Below are 22,292 nucleotides of genomic sequence, written 5' to 3' on the forward strand. Positions count from 1 at the left end.
GGAGGTTTCAATACAAAACAAGTACATGTGAAAAATGATGCTCGATAAATTCATTCAGCAGGGTTGGAGAAAAAATATGAATCCTAACCTTAAAAAGGCAAATTTCTATTCATTTATATGATCATTATACTGTAGCATAAATGGATGGTTACTGTACCTGGTGTTTCATACTGCTGGTCACCAGAGAGGTCGATGCGAGCACCAATGAGTGTCATGATCTTCTCGATCTGAAGATAAGAATAGAAAGAAGAGATTAGAATGCAGCGAAAAGCTGTTTCGAAGGGGGACCTCCACCTTTCAGCAGCAACAGCATGAGATAATGCAGCCATGCACTCGACAGCGAGTCTCCACACACCAGCTCTGTCCATGCTGTTAAAATACCACGAAGTGTTAATTCAAGTTCATGTCCAGGCATTAGCTTGTTGGTGCTTCTTGTTTGCCTGATGTTGGCCCATCACTAAATTTATGGTAAAGAGTGTAGACTTCATCACCCAAAGCACCCACATCACTGGCATCCAAATCCAAACCATAAGTCGACCTATCATGCAAGTTTACTGGCTGGGATAGACGGTGAAGAGAAAAGAGAGATGCAAATATTATGAAAGTTACGACGTAACTTTATATTATAGAATTCCATCAATGTGTTTAGGCATTGTTTAATGTGGAAGAATAAAGCATCACCTGTTGCTGGCAGCAAAAAATAAAACAAAAAGTGGTTATTTGGAAGCACTGTTTCAAGACAGGACGATGAAAGAAGCACACCCAGAGGTAAAGGACCAGAGAGGGAGAGAAAAGATAGAGATTTTGTCCACCTGAGAGCAACAATCTTACGGATCCTTACAGAAATGTTCCATTATTTAGGACCTGGATTCTAAATTTGTTCCTTCATTTTTCTTAAGCGCTTGTGGAACATTCAGTGTCATTTTCCCTGCTGCAGATTTTAAGGTTTCTATGCAGCTTTTGCTTCTTTGTAATTCTATATTTTATTTATTTTTTTAAAATATTCTTTATTTATTGCAGTCATCCTCGACAGGCACCGCTCACAAACAAAATCAGACCTGAATGTGCAATTAGATTACTAATAAAGTTTATTAGTGGTAGTTTACAAGTAAAAATGTTAAATAAATAAACAAATAAAATAAAACATTATAAGAAATTAAATTATCTGCTAAAAGGATAGATAGAAAACAATGAAGCCGTTGAGTATTCGGACATCTGTTAGTGGAGTGAAGCCTCTTTGCTCAGAAACCAAACGAATAATCCAAGAGATTATTTTGCTTTCAAAGGAAAGCCGGAGAAAGCAGACCTTCTACCCACCCACCCCCAAAGAACAGAGCTAAACCCCCCAGAAGTACCAGCAGCATTTATATAAATATGGACATCTCACATTGTCACAGGATTTAGATCTTCGCAGCTTTGGAAGTGGAGAAGTCGTCTTTTTCTGCTGAGAGAAGGCTTAGCTTTGACTTCCATGTGGTTTGTTGAAAAGTCCCAGCTTGTCAGTGGTATTTAGTTACATTAACATCATTAGAAGTTAATAAATGACAATTGCAGAAAACCCCAGAGTTGTTAGAAACCTTGAAATGGTTGAAATAACATGTTTAAGAGATTGCAGGGGTACATGAGTATGGACAATGTATTCAAAGACCTTTCCACATTCTTTTTCCCACCAGATCCATCCCAGTCACAGAGGATGCACAAATGCTGGTGGCAAACCCTCTATAGTTGTGTTTGAAGGTATTTAAATATAAAATATGTTTACATAACAAAATAAACTACCCGTAATTTTAAAAGATTCTGCTCCTCCAAATGTACAGAAGCTCTCGAAGTGTGATCTCCAAGAAAAACAAGAAGTTCAGTGCAAGCACAAGCTGTGCAGACTCCCATAAAAGGGCCATAAATCTGTGAAACTAATACTTTTAACACATCTGCTTAGTTAGTATGTAAACAATCACAGGGAAAGGTTATTTGTCTGCTAAGCTCATGATTTAGGGACTGTTTTCTGTTTTGACTTAAGGCTCTCCCATTTCCTGCTTTCATGTAACATGACTTCATAGAGGCTGATTTATTGGGTTTACCAATTTAAAAGAATGTAAAAAAATGTAAAAAGTCTCCTTTTATCTTGGAACCAATCTGTTGAATCCTGCACAGACCTGGTCTTAGCTTATGATCACATGGGTTGTGAAAGAAAACCGCTCTGAATAAGTGGACAATAACTGTTTCAGATTGTTACAAAAATTGGTCCTAAAGCTTTTGAACAACACAAACGCATATGTGCAACAGTACGAGTTTTTCTTGTGAAGCATAAGAGAATTAGAAGTACAACTGTTGAGGTCAGAAGCAGTTTCTGCGACAGACGGGAGTGGACCTGGGTAAATATATCCTCATCAGGGGATATGATCCATTAATTCACTCAAGATAATTATCATCCGCAGCAACATAAAGTCTAGATTTCAGAGTCTTATTCAGAGCTAAGAGAAATAGAAGAGACTTGAGAGTGGCGTGTTATAGTGCTGTGAAAGTGAATCAATACAGAATTCTAAAATGAAAGAAGCCATTGTTGGAGGGACTCGCTATGAGCAGGAGTGTACAAAGAGCGGGGTCAGAAGTCACCGATGAGGTAGAGGTCAACAGCTGAAGAGCTAGCCAAGATGTGAGGTGATCCAAGGGGGGCCTGGACCCATTTATCATGCCAACAAGCGGGATAACTTCACTCCAATATAGCCGGGACTTGACAATATCTCCTAATGGTGACTTTAAGAGTTGTAAACTGTGTGCCAGCAAAGCAAAAGGAAGAATAGATTTTGGCTGACAGAGGGTTTCCAGAGCGTGCCTGGACTGTTTAGCCTTATGCTGGCAACAAAACAAGGACCGACTAAAAACTGTGGACTAATGAATAGCATCACACGGGAACACAAACACACCCCCAGTGCAGTGGTCAGTGCCAACATCCCAATGTCGAAAAGAGACTCAGCACCGTCAGCAGTGTCGGGACCAGAAATAGTCCTGCATGGTCTTTTTAAGTACGATGACCCTCCTACACAACTCAGAAAAACTCCTCTCTAGTCAGGTCGATATAACTTTCTAATGCGGTGAAGTTCCTTACTCTACTTGACAGACAGGACACCCATTAAGACCAGTGGCTAAACTTGTGACAAAAGATGGTAACTGTGGGTTGAAGTCTCCCGTGGTCATGCTCTGTTCTCTCCCTGTTGGAGGGTAAATCATTTGATTTTTCTCTCTGGCACTGGAGCTCCCACACTGCGATTTGATCTGAGTAACTCTGATACAAGAGACGTCTTGGGAACCGAAAGCAAAGCCATGGAGTATAAAAGCTGCATGAACTCAGGAATTAACTTGCAGACATGAGAAGACCTCAGACATCTCGATGATCAGACTCTGACAAAGAGGCTAAAATCTGATGCGTCTCTCAGCTTTTTAGGTAAAGAACCTTCAATACGTAAACAAGGAATTAACAAAATTATTTTCAGCTTCCGGCGGACATTCAAAGCAAGCGTAGGACAGACGGGCCTCTGGCACTGCTGCCTATGAGAGGATCAATACTCACAAACGCTGGTTTCATTGCGGTCATTACGTTGGAAGAGTTTCAAATCAAAGCAGGGATACAGACAGTTGTCCTCTCCTTCTGATTCAGTCTTCTCTGAGTGCTGGTCCACACAATGTCGCCCCCTGAATTGTCATCTCCAGTCTGATTGCAAGGACCAACCCGCATTAGCATGGGCTTTACACACAAACGCACACACCCAGCTCCTTAAATGGAGAGATGCATAGGCCAACACCTCATGCAAGTCAAATCCCCTTGTCTTCTAACAAGAGACAAGGGATCCGGTGAAGTGGGGGGTGGAGGACTAAAAAAAGGGAAGCAGGACTGATACAGAAATGAATGGAGGCTGTGAGAACTGGAATATTTAGCAAAGCAGACAGCGAGAGGAGAAAAAAAGGATGCTTTTAATGGGACGTGTGAATGCGTGAGAGGATTGGCAGTGTCCTGGGACCTGTTGGCCAAACGCTGTCAAACAGCTCTATAGAGCGTTGGAGCGGCCAGGCGTGACCGGCAAGATGGCTGTCACAGACGCTCAGGCGCTGTGGTGATGAAGACTGAACAGAAGCAGAGGGAGGACAAATGGAGAAAGAAGGCTTTCGAGTGTCACAGCAAACCCCCATCATCACATACACCTGGACTTAAATTACTGGAGTGAAGATTTCTTATCTCATCAAACATATTTCAATAAATTCACTCCTCATCTTAATAAGAAGCTAATTAGTTCATTTTTTTAAAGTTAAATTACCATCAGAAGTTGAACATCTGTGCAGTAAAACCACCAGTTATTTCAAAAACTGCCAAAACAAGTAACGAATTCTGCTTCCTTCTACAAAGCAGAGGCTTACATTTTGCACACAGAAGCTTAAGGCTTTTACATTTTAAATGTATTCTTGCTGCCATGCATAAATGTACGATCAAGCTGACAGGTTCTTGACTTAAAAAAAGACTTTGAAACATTGCAACAACCTCAGAAGACAGAAGCTTTTTTCTACAGAAAATAAAAGCCTAGGGCGTGAAACTGAATTTACTTTATTGTGGCAAATGTATGTTTCCCCACTAACAAACATCAAATGTGCTTCATGTAAATGCTTGAATAATCTGGTGGCATAACCTTAAACATTTCCCGTAAAATTCTACTACAGCCCGTAATCCAGGATGGGAGAGTAAGAAAAGATGCTGATTCATTTTTGCGCCAGCCTCTCACAGATTCGCTCCCGTGCTTCTCTGCGTCGAGCACCGGAAGGAAGGGGACAGCTCCAGCATCACAAGGGGCTGTGCTGGCTATCGGGGAGGAGCAGCAGACTGCAGAAAGGAATGACACAGCTGTCGTAATCCAGTCACGCTCTCAAAGGACACGGGCCTCCAGGAAAGTGCGAAGAGGAGAGGTGCTTGTGAAAGTGGGTAATTATACAGAACAAGTCTGTCAGACTGCAACCTCTGCACAAAGACCAAAGAGCTGTCAAAGGACACCAGGAATGTTTACATGAACAAGACTGGGATGAACCAACTGGACTTGACAGATTATGTGTATTTTCAGTAAACATTACAGAACTAAATCTTTTTGAGCAGGACAACTTGCAAAACAGCAACTGACAAATAATTTTTGCCCCACCGTAAAAGTTTTTTGTTTCTATAGGTTCAGAATTTCTGTAAAACACTGAATTTTGCTGTTGCAGTTATAGTTGATAACAAAGCGTGAAGAAAAAGTCTGAAATTGCAGAGTGATTTGCTGTGTGGTTTTCATTTTAACACAAACACCCACGATCCTTTTTCAGCACATCATAGCAATTAGTTTTTCAAATTTAAAAAAAATTGCATCTCCACAGCATCAAATACTCTGGTGGCAAGTGGGAATGTGGCTGCATTAGCTTGAAAGCACCTATTTAAATCCACAGATGAAGAGGGTCACAGTGCTGCAGTCTGATATAATCAACCACAATATCTCTACTGCATCCCAAAATAGACACAAAAAGCCAGAGAGGACTTATCGTGTTAAAGGACGGACAGGGTGACGTACAGGAACGTTAAAGCTGCTTGTTATCTGTAACTTTTGCAGCTAAATGTCAAAAAATCGTAAGTAAAGCACTTTGATGTGTGTGTTTTTAGTTTACACACAAAAATTGAGAATTTAAAACCGTTTAAAAATATATTGCTGCAATTATGATTAAAAACTATAGCTAAATTTTTTTTAAATTGTTTTTATTTTAATTATTATTATTTTTTTTTTCTCTCTTTTTCTTAAATCATCAAAAATGGTTCCTTACAACAGTGTAAAGATGTACAGAAGCAATGATTATATTTACTACCAACTGAGAATTTGTTTTTTGTACACTAGCTGTTGCATTTCATGTGGAATCAATAAAAAATGTTGTTCACAAAAAACAAACTATAATTAAAAATGACTAAATTAAGAAGAAATGAAGGATTTGCAATGTTAAAAATGGGTTTTGCACAACTTTCTGCTCATGTGATCTCACTAGTTCAATAACAGACAAAAAACCTGCTGGATTCTTTGGCAATACTGTCTGAACTGTGGATAAATCAAAAGCAGACCAAGGCACTCTAGCATGTGGAAAATTATTAATAGAAAACTAAACTAGTTCCTGCAGGTTAAATCTGTAAGATCCAGAAAAGGCTTTAAAAAAGGACCTCTAGTGTTGTCAGTGTTTGAGATTTGCTCACGGTAAGTGAATACTGAAGATTTCTTATGTATAGATTTTCTGAGAAAAATACAAAAAACTCTGAATTAAAACTAAATAAGTTACATGATCAACATGACCGTTTGTGACAGCCGCTCCAGCTTTAGTTGTACTTTTAAGTGCTGCAAACTTTGAGTTGAACTATTGAAACTATGAATAAAATGTAGAATGACTGGACCAGAGGTATCAAACTCCGGGCCTTGAGGGCCAGTGTCCTACATGCTTTTTTTCAGTTAATTTGCCATTGTAGTTACTTATTGGCGTCTACTTGTATAGCACTTTTCTAACTTCCTTGAAGACCCAAAGCGATTTACAGTCACAGTCCCATTCACCCATTTACACACATTCACACACTTTTGGCAGCTCCACCATAACCACCAGAGCCAATGTGGGGTTCATTGTCTTGACCAAAGACACTTTGACACATGGGCAGGCAAGGCGGGAATCAAACTTGCAATCTTCTATTAAGAGACCGCTGCACCACAGCCGTCTCTATTGGCAAAACACATCTGATCCAGCAACATTTCTGGAAAACCAGCAGGTTGCCAACCCTTAGGCTGAGATGCCGGATCTAGAAGATCAGAGCAAAAACTACTGCGAAATATGGTCAAGTTTTACCAAAAAAAAAGGAAATAAGTGCTCTAACATACTATTTTATGAAAAAGGTGATAAATCCAGAAAAACCCTGCAACAAAACATCCATATGACTTTTGAAGACTGAATCTTCATGCTTTGAGATCCCTGATAGTTCCAGCTAAAGGACCTCTGAGGATAATGATGATGCACAGCATTGTGAGTCATCAGAAATGCTTGTTTTAAGTATAACATGAAAGCAAAGAAACACATTTGTCTCCAGCTCACACTGGGAGCAAACGGAGGCCTAAAAATGTGTTTAGATCTGCCAACGATTTCACAGCTGCTGGAGGAAGACTGTGATAGAAGCCAACGAGGAATGTCAACAATGTAGGCGTACCAAACTGTGTTTACATCTGCTCTGGGTTTGTTAGTACAATCTGTAAATTATTAATCTTTTGGGTATCCCACCATGAAGAGGGGGAGGAAGGGATCTGATTCTGCCATTGTATATCTGTGTGAGATTCACACCTGTGTATTCAGAGTCTGTAGCTACTCAACTGCTAAAAACTGAAGACGCAAATCTGCAGCTTCCACATTTTGTCTAAACATAGAGCTCCAAATCTCTGCCTTCTGTATTATTGTCCTTTGAGTTTTTTTATCCCCACATTGTTGTCTACTCTAATCTCATTTAAATTGGGCTCCCTTTAGCTCCACATCTATTTGTAGACCAAGAACTGAAGTGTTGAGTGGGTTCTGGAGTGTCCACCAGCAAAAACATAAATAAACTCTGTAAAAAAAATCAAACTAAACAAATATAAGTCAATGTGTTTTGAGGAAGAATGTCAGGTTCTAGGTTGAAGTTGCTAAAAGTTTGTTGATGCCAACATAGCTGTCAAGAAAGTAGAAATCCTGGTTTCTCCATCAACAAATTTCAAAAGATTTCTGACATTTTGCTCCAAAAAGCTGCAGAAATTAGACTGTCACAAACAGCGTCTTACCTCGTCCCATTCTGAGGTGAAGGACGGAGACTTCTCCAGCCTCTTCTTGCCTGTGCTGCAGTTAGAAACAGACTCGCTCCGGTTTCCCAGACCCCCTTCATCCTCACTCGGAGGGGACACCAGCAAGTCCGAGTCAGACTTGGACAGGCTGCGGGCCAGCTTCAGGTCCCCAGGGGGGCGCATTCGTGCGCCGGAGCCCGAGTCCCGGGGCTCCTTGTTCACAGTGGCATAAATCGCTTTCGGATCGCAGTCTGCAAAGATGGCAGCCATGCTGGCTCGAGCAGGTTGCGTTGGAGCAGCGGGTTCTTCTGGTTTGACTTTGGCGGCTTTCCTTTGTTGCGGCTGGCCTTGGTTGGCTGGCAGGACAGCCGGGAAGGCGTCCTCGCGGGAGTCGATGACGGGAGAAGATCCGTGCAGGAGGCCGGTGAACTGCTCCGGGACACCTGCTCCCTGATCCTGGCCAGAATGGGAGCTATCTGAACACAGGGAGGAGGAGAGGAGAAAGTCAGTTTGGAAAAAGAGAAATTGCTGGGAGCTAGAAAGTGGACTTCTCAACTGAGAGGCAGATCCTTGGAGCGAGGCTAATAAGAAACCACCCACATGTGCGGAAAAACAGATCTGCATTTGTTTCCAACCAGGAGAGAGGGAAAGAGAGAAAGGAGAGGGAGCAATGAAAAAGGCGTTTGTGTAAAAAAGGGAAAAAAATGCATTTCCAAGTCAGACATTTGTCAGGGGATGTTCTGTTTTTGGGAGTTGATGGACGTCATCACTGAGAACAGTCTTACCTCCACTCCCCAACACTCTGGATTTAACAAGAAACTGCTGGATCACAACTGCACTAATTCTAAAAAAACATAGTATACTGCAGATCTGTGAAAAGTCACCAAGAAGAAAACTTACACGAGCAGGAAACTCCACAAGACTTGAAAGCAAGTGCAATTACAAACAATTAAACTCCCTTCTCCCTCCCTCTCCCGGAGGAACGACCGCCTCACGAGCTCAAACCGTCCGCAGCTCGACAGTACTCGTTTCCATCTGCGTTCCGGCTTCCCAAGCGACACTCGCCAGCCGGAGCTGCGTTTTTACCGTCTTTGTTGTCGTCTGCCGAGTGGGCAGCAGCTTCCTGTGTCTCCCTGCTTCTAAATCTAGACCTAATGGAGGCTCGGGAATGGAAATTTGAATCACCCTATCCTCCTGCAGGAAGGCTCCTGATAATTAGTCCTGTGACACATATCGCTGCATGTGTGTGTGTGTTGGCTTGGCTGCCAGGGTTCTGGGGGGTGTTTGGTGACAGGGAATCTGGGTCAGCAACACCAGAGGAAAGTACTGGCCTGTTGCAACACCTTTTGTTCTTCACAATAAAAGGTGTCCCACGAAACGCGCCGATTCTACGAGGAAGAAAAAACAATCCGAGTCCATCAATCTTCAAGGTTTCTGAAACTGTTGAGGGGATAAAAATCCAACAACTCCCTAAAAACAAAAGTTGTGAAGCACTTTGGCACAAGGAGAAAGTATGTGTGTGGGGGTTTTGTGTGTGTTATAGGGAGGAGAAGGCGTGTACTGTACACACGTGTGCTGATCACAGCCAAAACGCCCACGTGCGTTTAGCAGATGGAGAGCGTCAACGCCCTATGATCACATCCAACCATCGCAAATGCTTTTAACCCTGGTGCACCCCTCTCCTAAATTCTTTTACGTAAGGTGATGTTCGGCTGACATATGTCAGATTGTAGTTTTGAAGACTAGACCATTTTTACTTCATTTAAACCTTTTTTTCTACATTTGGAGACATGTTGTTGTGCCTTTCAGGTATTAAAACCCCCATTAAGACAATATACTTTTCAACTGATGGAGAAAGTTCTATAAAAACTGTGGCGGTGATGTAAAAAAAAAAAAAAAGTTTTTGTTTAATCTCTCTGAGCTTTATAAAGGAACATATGCGTCTTCTTTTAGGAGAAACTGCAATCTTCTTCACGTGGTGATAAAATGAACCCTCACCGTTCCAGTAATTCTGACAAAGAAAGCCTGCCAACAGTCCAGCTAACGCACAGCAACATAACCACGTTAGCACAAGCAGCTTGTCTTAATCTGCTGTTCTGGTTTCGAGAACTCACAACAATGGGAAGCAGCATTTACTGAAAGCAAAATAAAGAGAGCTATTTTTAAAGCTGTGGCTTTGCTAGAGAGGGTGGACACTATAAGTATATAGTCACAACCGTCCCTATGGCTGGATATGGACCGTCAGCAGGCAAAAAAATGGGAAAACCTGTGCAAGGCATGCAGGTGGGCCTGCTTGAAATTTGAAATTTCAAGATTGTAGAACACATTTTGGCTCTTAAGCCTCGTTTCCACAGAGCGGTCCGGTCCGATATGATAAGGGGTAGTATGGAACGGTCCAAATAATTCTGGCGAGAAATTCCACTCAGTTAAGCCTCGCTTCCACTGAGCAGTTTGCTTTCACAGTGCATGCGTGATCTAGACCGCTAGCATGCCGCTAGCTCACCCTGTATTACACCGTCACCAAGAATGCCAAAGAATGTTTTCAGCTCCACCGCAGACCAGGCCTTGTTGTTGTTTGTAAGCATTTTCAACATAGACTGGTGACCAAAAGAGTACACAGGAAACCACAAAAACCTGAATGCCTACAAATGTTGGAAACGTTAGCTTTAATTAGCGCTTTCTACAGTTGTCATCACTTTCTGCCAATCAACGGGTGGCGACAGCGGCTCCACCCCAACTGTTCTGTTCCACTTTTCACTGGACCTACAACCGATTGGGGCCCCTGAGAGGTACGGTTCGGTACTGTTTAATGGGTCTATTTTACAATGGGAACACTTGAAATACTGGACCGTACCGCTCAGAGGAAACGAGGATATAGAGCAAGGATGTCAAACTCAATCACACAGAGGGCCAAAATCCAAAACACATCTTAGGTCCCGGGCTGAACAGGATAAATATTTATTAAAACACACTAAAACTACATTTTTAAAACTTTAAAACAGTAACCTTTTAACATATGAATTAAAACAGGCAGGAATATTTTTCCAGAATAAATCAAGTTAAACCTTAAATAACTTTCAATACTTTATTCTTCATAAAAATATATTTCATCAAACTTATACAAGTTAAAAATAAACTTAATGTTAGAAGAAAAATAAACTCAAATTCCTTTACTTTTATGTCATGTTATATGAAAAATTAGACTTATAAATGTCCCAAAAGGTTTTGATCTCTATAAATTATATCCCGTTAAAATGATCCAAAAATAAATGTGTTGCCAAACAAAACAAACAAAGCCTGGCAATAAACACAAAATTAGTGCTTTTTAGCAAAAAAAAAATCAAATAGTTTTGTTATGAATGAATGAAATGAATGATATGAATGAAATGAAATGGTTTATTTCAAGCTATCAAGTAATAATCCATGAAATAACATATCACATTATCTTTGATATGTGTTTTGTTGTCTGGCTGTTTTACTCTGTTTTGCCCTTAGTTATTGTATCCGGTTATGTTTATTGAATCTTTGTTGAATATTTCTTGTCACATTTGCTTAGAATGTACAGATAAAAAAAAATAAAAGCTTATAAAATGAAACAAATCTGGAAAGCTAAAAGTAGTGTTTAAACTTAAAGGCTGCTCTGCTTAAAGTTTGTCAAAATAAAACCAAGACATTTTCTAGGTGAAGAAAAAAAGGAAAATTTACTTGTCAAAAACAAAAAAACCCTAAATTCTTCTTGAATGTTGTCACCAGTAAAACCCACTTGTACTGTGTATGTTCTTTGCCTGCATGTTTGTAATGTAATGTAATTTAGATTTTTTTTGGCTACTTTGGTTCTTTAAATTCTGTTTCCAATTTTTTTGCATAATTCTACTGATAGAGCTGCTAAAACAAACATTCCAAAAATGTTTTTTTTTCATTAGGAGATCATATGATTTTTTTTATTTGAGGCTCTGCTCCTCCCCTGTGCTGGACACTTAATCCAAACATGTAATGAAGTGGAATTCTTAACTTTAAGTAGGAATGTGACCCTGAGAATAGAAGACAGGAATGTCCCAATCTCACGAAGAACTTGGCTTCACGTGCATACTGAAACGAGTCTTCATCACTTGCTGAGGAATGTCGATCGACCCAAATCCCATCTGCTTACCCGGCATACCAATTCTGCACCTCCTTATAGTGCTAATCCAAGCTAGCCCATCTCAAGTGTACCGAGCTGGGAGGCATTTCTCCTGTTTCATTGACGAGCTCGGCTCTGAGCTGGTGGCCGGAACGACCTCCCTGACCTTCCTCACTCGCACAAGACCAAAGGAAACATCGGTTAACTAAGATGTAAGGACTCACCTCCCGGTGCTCGAGGGCATTTCCGCGCAGGGGGGTGCAGACTGTCTCTCGTCTTACTTTGGGTTCTAAGGTCATTTGGGGGGACGCAAGATTTACGCTGAAGGAGGAGGAGAGAAAAAGAACGACGATTTTACTTCACAAAAAACTGAAAAAAAGCCTTAAAAATGTATTTTATCTGAGCATAATAAAATCTGATATTTAAAATACTTGGAATAGTTTGTCATTAAACTGCATTTAGTAGAATGTGTGCACTTAAATTTAATAATCAGAAAAAGGTTTCTTTTTGTTAAGCAGCATTTCAAAATAAGATAATCCAATGGCTTAAATTAATGTCTAGAAGTTGGGAGTTTTTTGTATAAAATCAAAAGAATGTAAGCCGCTTTTATGACATTGATTTGAACGAGAGTTTGTGCTTCAGATCAAAATACTTAACTACACTGATAAGTCTTGGAGAAAATTTTATCTTATAAGAAAAGTAATCAAAATCAGAGTTAAGTATCACAGGGAAAACCAAATTTGTGCAATTTGAAAGTGTAAACAATTTGATTGATTTCTTAATAAATCCACAGAATTATCCTAAATCAGTGTCAAAGAGATAAGCTGTTGTTTTCTTTAAAAAATGTACTTTAAGTCATGATCTAGAAGTAAACTCTTTATGTAGTCCTAAAATAGATCAATATTATTTTTAATATATAGAACTAGAATTCCCAGAAATTACTTGAAATGAAAGAGAAAATATTTTTATCTCAAAAGCAGGAAAAAACATTTTTTTTCATAAATTAAAGAAAAAAAGCTTTGACTCATAAAATAATAATTAAAAACCTATCAAATATAAGAAAGAAGTGAATGCATACATACCTGAGGTAGGATGCTGTTGGAAGACTGTGTAGTAGTATTCTCGTCTGAGAAAGTAAAGAAATACGAGTCAGAATGAGTAAAGACTCAACCAAAAAGAGATTATATTTCAAACGCTGCAGCAACTTCTACAATCATGTTGTATCCATGGCAACATTTCTCATCTCCACATCAGATGGTACTTAGATTAGCTGGATAACAGGGAGGAGGCAACCATGATTTTTTGAATCAAATGAAAACACAGTTTTTCTTTTTCTTTTTAAACCCAGTCACGGCCTTAAAAAAATAAATAAACAAGAAAGCAAAGAAGCTGTAAATGTCTGGCTTCTAAGCACTTCCTTCTGGGTTATTCTCGCAGGGCATAATTACCTCTATGAGACTGGGACTCCTGGCTGGGTGGGGGGACTTTGGTCTGTGCGGACATCAACAACTCGTACGTGTGATCCTCCTCTTCCTCCACTGGCTCTCTCCGGACATCAGCGCTGCTACTAGTATGCATTGGCTGCAGAAAAAAAAAAAATAGTCATGCTTCTTTGTATCTACATTTAGTTGTAGACAATGCTCCAAACTTCTCCAAACTTCAGTCAAAAGCAGAAAGTTTTAAACTTTAACAGTTAATCCATTGTGTTTCACATGTATAGCCCCACAGCTTTAACTTCCTGCTGCAACTTCCTGCTACATGATACGAATATTTAGTTATGAAAGAAGCAAAAGTGTTGTTTATTATGAAATATAACCACTTTCCACACATTTACAGGTTTTATATGTTGATATTTTAGTGGACTCACCTCTGAGCTGGTCTCCTCCTCCTGGGGAGGACCAGGGTGTGACGAATGGACAAGGCGATCCTTCTGTAAAGATCAGGTAAGCAAAAAAAAAATCTATGTATTTGTAAAATAAAATCTAAAAAAAAAAAGATAATAATAAATGTGTTTTGGATTCCTCATTCTGTGCAAAATGGGCAACTAGCTCCCTCTAGTGGATGTTCGGGGCTTTTTCTGCAAATGTCTTTAAATGCACATGTGAGTAAAAAAATGAATATAAAAAATTCTCCCCAACCTTCCCAACTTCACTATCAGGCCGTCCTGAGTCCCTGTCAGAGGACTTCCCGCTGGTGAGGCTGTCCAAAGAGTGGCAAGAGGTTGCTTCAAAGAGAGCTTCGTAGGGGCTCTCCTCCTCGGTGATGAGCTCACCTAAGAAAGAGACACTCCAATTAGATTATGCTGAATGCTCCTGACTGAATAAAAAGCCTACAAGAAATGACCGAATGTTACCTTTCTTTCTTGGAACTGGACTCTCCTGAGGTGGAGGGACTGGTGGAGGGGGGAGGTCAATAACAGGATGTTTTCCAGTCATGTGACCTTCAGGAAATAGAAGATTTTAATCACATAAATTAAATAGAAACTTATTTTTGCTGCGGATATTTGTTTAAACATTGCATTTTTCTTTTTTTTTTTTTTACCAAGAATGAGAGCAGCGATCTCTTTGCTCTTCTGGGAGGGCATGTCTTTGACCGTGTCCAGTGCTGTGAGGCCCTTCAGGTCGGTAATGTTTACATCAATGCCTAACAAACAGGAAAATGTTGGCACAGGTAGTAAAAGAAACGTAAAAGTTAAGTAAGCATGAATTAAACATTTGCTACCTGCACTTAGAAGCTTCTGCACCACATCAGCCTTTCCAAAAAGAGCAGCTTCATGGAGGGCACTTCCTTTCTCAGTCTGCAGGAACAAGACAAAGTTGTGCATTTAATAATAAAAAAAAAAAAAACAGTTTTTGTTCAAGCTAAATTTTTCTAGAGCTATATTTAAGGGGGGGGTGCAAGAAGCAGATCTGAAATGCTGCCAACTGCATTACAGTGGCCAATCTTCAGAGGAAAAAACTTTTAAACATATGGGAGGTCCACTGTGAGACCTTTATGAAGCAGTGAAGCCCACCAGGGGGAGCATGACCAGCTTTTATGCCACAGCAGTTCCTCACCAAGCTGACAGATTAAGAGTTTTACATTTAATCACACAGCTTTGGTAGAAAGTAGTTGGGGAAAGCGGCGCTTCAGGAGGAGATTAAGCTTCCCAACATGATTTTGGCCTCGTGTCTGTATTGAGAAATACTTCCAAACATCAGACTGTCAGTGTGGACTTGTAGTACCTCGTAGTTGATGTCCATGCCTGCTTCCAGCAGAACCTCCACCACGGACAGGTGTCCATTCCGAGAGGCTAGATGCAGAGGTGTGTGTTTTTTGGTGTTACAGTGAAGCAGGTTGGGATGGGCCCTGAGCAGCAGCTTGACTACTTCCAGCCGACCGTAGAGCGCAGCCAGGTCCAGCGGAGTCTCAAACTTGTTGTTCCTCATGGTGGGGTCGGTGAGTTCCTCCAGTAGGAGCTGCACCACCTGGGTGTGGCCATACTGGGCGGCACAGTGCAGCGGCGTCTCGTTGTCGTTGTTCTGTTGGGAGGCCAGCAACTGGGTGAGAAGCAGCTTTAGAAGCATAGGGCGAACGTACAGAAGCTTGGCGCAAAAGGAGAGAGTGGCGATGGAAGAGGAGGTGAAGGAGGTGAGCGCCTGAGAGGGTGTGGAGCGTAGAGCCAAGCGCATTAGGAAATACACAAACGAGTACGCTAAAGTTTAGAGGGAATTCCTGCAACATTGGAGAGCCTAGACCATTGACTGTACATGAGAACTGGACTGAGTGACTCCTCACCCTTGCATTCCAGGCGGAAATACCTGCTGGCTCCAAAAAGCCAAAATCCTTTTTCTTTTGAGAAATAAACAGCTATTACTCAGTTATTTGCCAGAACAACCATTCTTTCTCTGCTACTTTTGCTTAATACTTTCTTGCAAATCCTAATTTAGTTCATCATATATATATTTTTTGTGGCTTAAGTTATTTGAGTTATAAACTGACCAATCAGATGTCTCAATACAATTATGGTCTCACGTCGAACAGTGGAAACGTTTCTCAGATTCTCCTGATCTTGCTTTCAAATGAAGGGGCGTTGCCTGGTTACTGACGACGCCTGGTTCCAACATGGTTCCGTATCAATTAAAAATGTCGACTGAATCGGCTTCATTTGTCTGGAGCTGGAAGTCGTGTTCTATGGATCTAGCTCTCTTATACAGTCAAATACTTAGACAAAGACAACATGCAGTCTAACAAGGACGAATAGTTTGAGAAAACTGTGTTTTGAATCAAGAAAGACTCAAAACACTTTGACAAGACACAAGAATAAACTCTCTACTGCTCCTCTTGCATTTCTTAGAACTGCAATTAAAGCAAGTTTGGTTCTCACAATTCAACAAAAAATCTGCTGTGTTCTTATAATAACTGCAAAAAATGAAGTGAAACTTTTTCTTAAAAAAAAAAAAAAACCCGCCCTATTTTTACTTTTTAATGAACTGTAACACAGCAGACTTCTGCTAAAATCATAGGCGACATGAGCAACTCAAATTAAAACTAAAGTCATTTCATATTCACGACTCTCAAGCAAACATTGAATTAAAATGGTTGAATGTTTTTGCTTTCCACAGTGTCAAATCAAAATTGCAGTTTTATTTTAAAGTTCACTATTCTAAAGAACAATAGTGTCACTACAAACCGAAGGCATAAAATGACGGATATGTGACGCATTTTGTTTTAAATCAAGCCTTTTTCTCTAACCATCTAATGGAAAAACGACAATATTATGAGCCGTCGTTAGGAGTTAGTCGTATGAAAATGTTAATGAGAAAGCTCCCAGTTTTACATAGTTACAAACACTCTGTAATTAGGGGTTTTGCACTGAGTGTCTTAACTAAATATATCTCAAAAATCTGCAAATCCTCATTTGAAAAACATAAAAAATGTGTCAGCTTCAGAAAAATAAGCTGTGGACTTTTTCTTAATACTGAAGAGAAAGATAAGATGGGAAACAAGCATCTTAAATAATTCTGCGTATTATATAATGCGACAGACTCACTGGATCTGAAAAAATAGAAGAGAGGACTTTCATTGATGAGTCTTTGTCTGTCTGTCAAGAAATTGATTTTTTTTAAAGGTACATTTTAATTTATTTAGTTAAAACTTTCAAATTTAATGGGAAAATGGTCAAATATAAACATTGAATCAATTATAAAAAAACATTAATTGTTAAGTGTTATTTATTTATTCAATAGTAAAGACTGTACTAGACAAAGAGGATCAGGAAGTAATTAAAAGCAGCAATTACAAGGTAAAGTCCTAAAGAGGTGCCAATTGGTTCTAATGACTTCTAAATCGATGCCCATTAGAGGGAAAAAAAGCCCCCAGTGTGCCTGTTGATCTGTGCTGCCAGCAGGGGGCCAGCCCAAGTTAGAATGAGCAACAATGAAAGAAGATTGAATGCTGTGAGATACTAGTTTAGTTTTAATGCTTGGGATATTTTTCTAAGAGCCCAATCAAAAACATGATTTAAGGCCACCTGAAAGAAGGCCTGAACCGCCCCACAGCTACTGCAGCAGTACAGATGGGCGTGTCTGTTCCTGCAGAGCCACATGCTCTGAGAGTTACTCATTCCAGACGCATACAAAGGACTGACAGCTGGTGTGAAAAGTCCCCACATGGGCCAGCACCATGCCAGTTTGGACTAATCCCACTGGACTGTGCCAGCTGTGCCAGTGAAAATGGGTCATGGCATTCGATGGTGGATCCGTGTGCCGGTTTGGACAGGTGTCGTTCACCCTTTCACTGGTACTTTCACAAAAAGCCCAGCAACAGATGGGATCAGCAGGTATTGTTAAAGGAAAGGCGGGAGAATTGGACTCAAAAGAAGGTCGCAACTTCAGCAAGGGAAAAAAAAAAGGTGCGTAGAAAGCAACAAAACGCCACCTGCCATTCTAACATCGGTCACACAGAAGCAGGGGGACAGAAAAATTAAGACGCCTTTCTTGGATGAACTAAAGAGAAGAAAGCTGACTTTAGATGTCACTGCCTGGGTGGTTCCATTAGCCGGATTAGCACGTTGCATGCTTTCATCTTGTGCATATGCATATGAACACAAACACAGATGAACCTCACATAAAGAGAGCACAATGCCTCTCATCTGTAACGCACCACTAGGCATTCGTCACGGCTTTTTAATGAGATTCAGCCAGGCTCGGCAGCCAGACATGCATGCTGTGATTACATCAAAATGACTCTTTTTCTATCAAATACGCAGCACCTGCCTCGACAGCAACTCAAGCTAATACAGCACAACAGTACTGGATATATTATCCTAATTTAATTTAGATATATCTAAGAATTTATGGGGTTAGAAATATAAATAAAAACAGAGAAAGCTGTATATTTATTAACAAAAAAAAAAAAAAATCATGGGGTATTTACGGTTTCAATCAAAATACAAAGAAAAAAAAATCATTAAACTATGCAAGCAATTTTTTTCCAGAATGTCATTTTGAAAATGTCAAAAGTAGGCGTCAACCTCGCCATTGCGATGCTCAGAAAAAAGCAAGACTGTGTCATCAGGCAGCTTTAAACACGGTTCATCAGCAGGGTGACTCAGTGATGGGAAGCTAACAACTGAGATTATTTTCTGGTTCTATGTATAGTTTAAAGCAAAAAAAGATTTTATCACAATATATTCATTTAGAGACTCCTGGGAGTTGGCTGGCTTAAAAAAAAAAACTAACCAATTCTGAAGGACAAATTCCCCCTACGCTAGTATTTGCAACCTTTAAAGTCCCACTCTGATCATCTTTTAATCTATTTTAAAAGCGTTCCCAGTGGTCTTTAAATTATGATTATGCCGTTTCTGCAAAAAGTTTTAAAATCTGTCATTTTCTAGGACATAGGTTCTGCAACGTGGCAGGAATTTACAAGAGAATCTGGCCACAGAAAAATATATGGCGCTCGAAAATTAATAGCCAGAAGTCCCACCCCCTGCTAGCTGGCCGCAAAAAAAAATCATAAGCGCCCAAAATCATTGGCCAGAGGTCCTCGACCGGAACCCCCATTTTAACCTATTGACCTTTTTTCCTTTGACATTCCATAAATGCTTACGTGATCAGCTGAATCACAGAGAAAATAATGCATTTTTCTGACTTTTTCTCTGGAGATAAACAAGAGTAGTTATATAAAGTGGAACACTTGTTAATATTGACTTGAAAGGAATAAAACGATTAACTTTCTCTGCCCCATTTGAAGCTCATCTTGCACACTTAACTGCTAGACAGTTACAGTATATTCCCATTTAAAAGCTGATAGTTCTGAAAAGTTGTTAAAACATTATTTTTGAAAGGGTTTCCTGAATTTTAGGAAATATCCACTTCCAGGTAGAGATTGTTTCTGGCGCCAAGGCTAAAAACACGACTGTCATCGGAGTGGGTGTTTAAGCGTTGTTACTGAGGAGTTGGTGGATTCCAGCGTTGTATTCCAGTGCACGAGACGAAAGCTGCTCTCCAAGACCGTTTTATCTGTTTTACACTAAAAACCATGTGAGTACTCTAATAACCATCTGATAGCATGATACAACAAAAAGGCATTTGTGGCAAACAGACTGACTGGAAACCAGATTACATGGTTTGCCAAGACATCCAGTATGGCACAGGTTCTTTTAACAGTTTTTTATGCAGCAAAATGGGAAGACTATAATCTTATTTTTCTGTTTAGTCCTTAGTACACTTGAAACAAGTGAGGATTGGGGTCTCACTAGTCCTTATGATCAAACCACCAAGAGGTCACATCCTATTGTGTTACTGTGCTGCACAACACAATGAGAGCAAGAGCAGTGCAGCAGAGGCTGCTGATCCCAACAACCTGCGTCTAAAAGACGGTAACGTGCTGCGATTAGGGAATGGCACCAGGCAGAGGTTACGTCAGCCTGGCCCCTGGTGATGGTAGTAGTAGTAGTAGTGGTGGTGATGATGATGGTGGTGGTGGTGTGGGGCGGGGTGAGGTGAGCAGCTGTTGCAGCTTATAAGCCAAAAGGACGCCTGTACTCAATGCATGCGAGGCTCCCGATGCCGTCTGGGATCCCTCAAGCTCCTGTGCTTCTAGAACAAATGGTACAGTTACAGACGCATTTCTGCATCCCAGAAATACCCTTTTTACTTATTACTGTATTGATCAAATCTTGAATACTTAAAAAAAAAGGATTTAAATGTTTTTTTTTATTAATTTCTGTGGCTTTTTGAAAAGAAAAGTGTGACTTTTATTCAGAGAATAGACTCTTGCAATGAATCTTTAAACGCTGAACATTCCAGGCCAAATAGGAATTACTCTCTTGTAATGAGATAAAAATCTATCCCTTCTTTCCAAACAGAAGCCTTTTTGTTCCCTTCTGTAACAAAAATGATTTCCCTGCCATCACAGGTATTCACGCTTCAGTTATTATGAGCCGGTCCACTTTCTACACTAGATAGGCTTTTAAGATCTTATTGCAAGAACTCAAATCTTGTCATATTGTTGAAAAAAAGTGCCTCATCTAGCTAGCTTCCCTAAAAAAAATAGCTGACGTGAAATCACGGAGATGGTTAAATGCCACTGACCACACAGACAGAAACTGGAACGATAGACAGACGGCATGGTTCATCGAGTCCGCTGTTGGATACCCCCAAAATAACACTCTTTTAAGGGAGGAAACAATTTAATTATGAGGCCAACAAGCTGCTATCATAAGTAATCATTCCCCGAGTCGGCCAGCTCGAGTCCAACCCTGAAAGACCAACACCGAGCTGCTCTGAGATTAGAGTTGCTAAAAGACAAAACATTTACTTTTGTCGTATCTTGAAAACCTTGAGAGCCGGCTGTGCCATGTTTGATTAAGTGCAGGGTCATGTGCAGAACAGCTGTGCAGGAAACCACCAACGCACATCGCATTAGACGTGTGACCTATATAGGAAGCTGAGCACTTGGGTGAAAAGGAGCAGGATGTGAGTCCAGACAGACCAAAGCTAGAGGTTGGCCAATTAATCAACCACGGGGATTCATTAGCCCACTTGGTTTTTAAAAAGTATTACGCATGTGTGTGTGAGTGTACCTCTAAAAATAAAAGTGTAGGGGACGGTTGGACAACCTTTTTCAGAAAAACGTTCACTTGAGTTTCAAGTCATGTAAGCTTCATTTCCTAGTCTATAATTTTTTAAAAGAGCTGTCAATCATAAGTCTTCCCTGATGCTGTCTGTAGAGATCATTTCACATATACACATTTCTTTTTGTCTCTCAATAAAAATGTTCAAATCCCCAATAATACAAACGAGAACGTGCATCAGCTGAAAATCTTTAGATCATTTTAGGTTTAGGGTTAAACCCCAAACTGTAACTGTAACCCTCAACCTAACCATAAATCGTGTTTGTTGCGTTTTTGCAATATGTGGCACAAGAATTGGTCAGATCTTCTGTTTTTGCTGCCAATTTAGAAACAATGACATTGACAAATATTAGGGCTGTCAGATTTGTCGCGTTAAAAACGCGTTAATCTGACACGTGCTTGACGCCGACAATTCTTTTGACGCATTAATCGCGGATTTTCCATAGACTGTATATAATGGGGGGATCTCATAGCTCGATAAGTCCATTATTTTTATAGTCAATTGGATTTTCTCATACGTGCCTTTTCATACCGCGCGCGCAGGCGTCCCTCATCGTCCTCTCACCGGCTGCTCTCACTAGATCACGGGCGGGTCTCCAACCACCGAGCTGCTAGCTAGAACCGGCCCGGCGCCAGGACCCGGGGAGCTCCTGCACCCTAACCCAGCTCCGGTTCGCGTCCAGTACCACGTCTGGTGGTACCGGCTCGCGTCCGGCGCCGCGTCCCGAGAGCTGCGGACCCCCGACGTTCTGTACAGCAAGAGCACCGGGGGACGTTTTAAATGTTCTGGAGGTTTAAGCGTGATCCAGCCCCAGCATAGCGGTCTGTCTGCCGGCATATTCATGGCGTGAGCTCTGCTGGACACGTCGCTGCCTCGAGCTGCAGCCAGAGAATGCGGCGGCAGTAACAGACTGTCAAACTATCCACAGAGTATCCCGCTTTTCTCAGTCTTTAAGGTTTTAAAAAACAAAAGTTAATTGGAAATGATAAATCTCTATTTCATTTATTACTGCAGTTCAGCAGAGGAGGAAAAGATTTGGTCCTGACAAAAAATGAACATTAAAGTGTTATGGAAATTTTATTTTTGATGTTTTTTATTTTATTTTACTGAACATTGATTGAAATTTTAAATGTAAAATGCCCTTCACTTGCACTTGGGCTTTTGTTAGGGATTTTATGTTACATCCTTTTATTGTTAAGAAAGTTTGTCTCA

The 22,292-nt window shown here is 40.5% G+C and overlaps 1 protein-coding gene across 2 annotated transcripts in view; it reads right to left on the reverse strand.

Annotated features, from left to right (window-relative positions):
* Window positions 1-22,292, reverse strand: part of LOC112159144 (ankyrin repeat and SAM domain-containing protein 1A) — a 56,928-nt gene that overhangs the window by 16,316 nt on the left and 18,320 nt on the right. For both annotated transcript variants that reach the window (XM_024293038.2, XM_024293037.2), the window contains exons 5-16: window positions 15,183-15,479; window positions 14,680-14,755; window positions 14,500-14,601; window positions 14,312-14,398; window positions 14,097-14,230; window positions 13,826-13,888; window positions 13,407-13,539; window positions 13,041-13,084; window positions 12,183-12,279; window positions 7,839-8,314; window positions 1,388-1,444; window positions 158-227 (exon numbers count right to left, since the gene is read on the reverse strand). In XM_024293038.2, the coding sequence (XP_024148806.1) occupies window positions 158-227; window positions 1,388-1,444; window positions 7,839-8,314; window positions 12,183-12,279; window positions 13,041-13,084; window positions 13,407-13,539; window positions 13,826-13,888; window positions 14,097-14,230; window positions 14,312-14,398; window positions 14,500-14,601; window positions 14,680-14,755; window positions 15,183-15,479 (1,636 nt within the window). The remainder of the gene's footprint in view (window positions 1-157; window positions 228-1,387; window positions 1,445-7,838; window positions 8,315-12,182; window positions 12,280-13,040; window positions 13,085-13,406; window positions 13,540-13,825; window positions 13,889-14,096; window positions 14,231-14,311; window positions 14,399-14,499; window positions 14,602-14,679; window positions 14,756-15,182; window positions 15,480-22,292) is intronic.

This window comes from Oryzias melastigma, linkage group LG7, assembly GCF_002922805.2.
Source record: "Oryzias melastigma strain HK-1 linkage group LG7, ASM292280v2, whole genome shotgun sequence".
Classification (NCBI taxonomy): domain Eukaryota; kingdom Metazoa; phylum Chordata; class Actinopteri; order Beloniformes; family Adrianichthyidae; genus Oryzias; species Oryzias melastigma.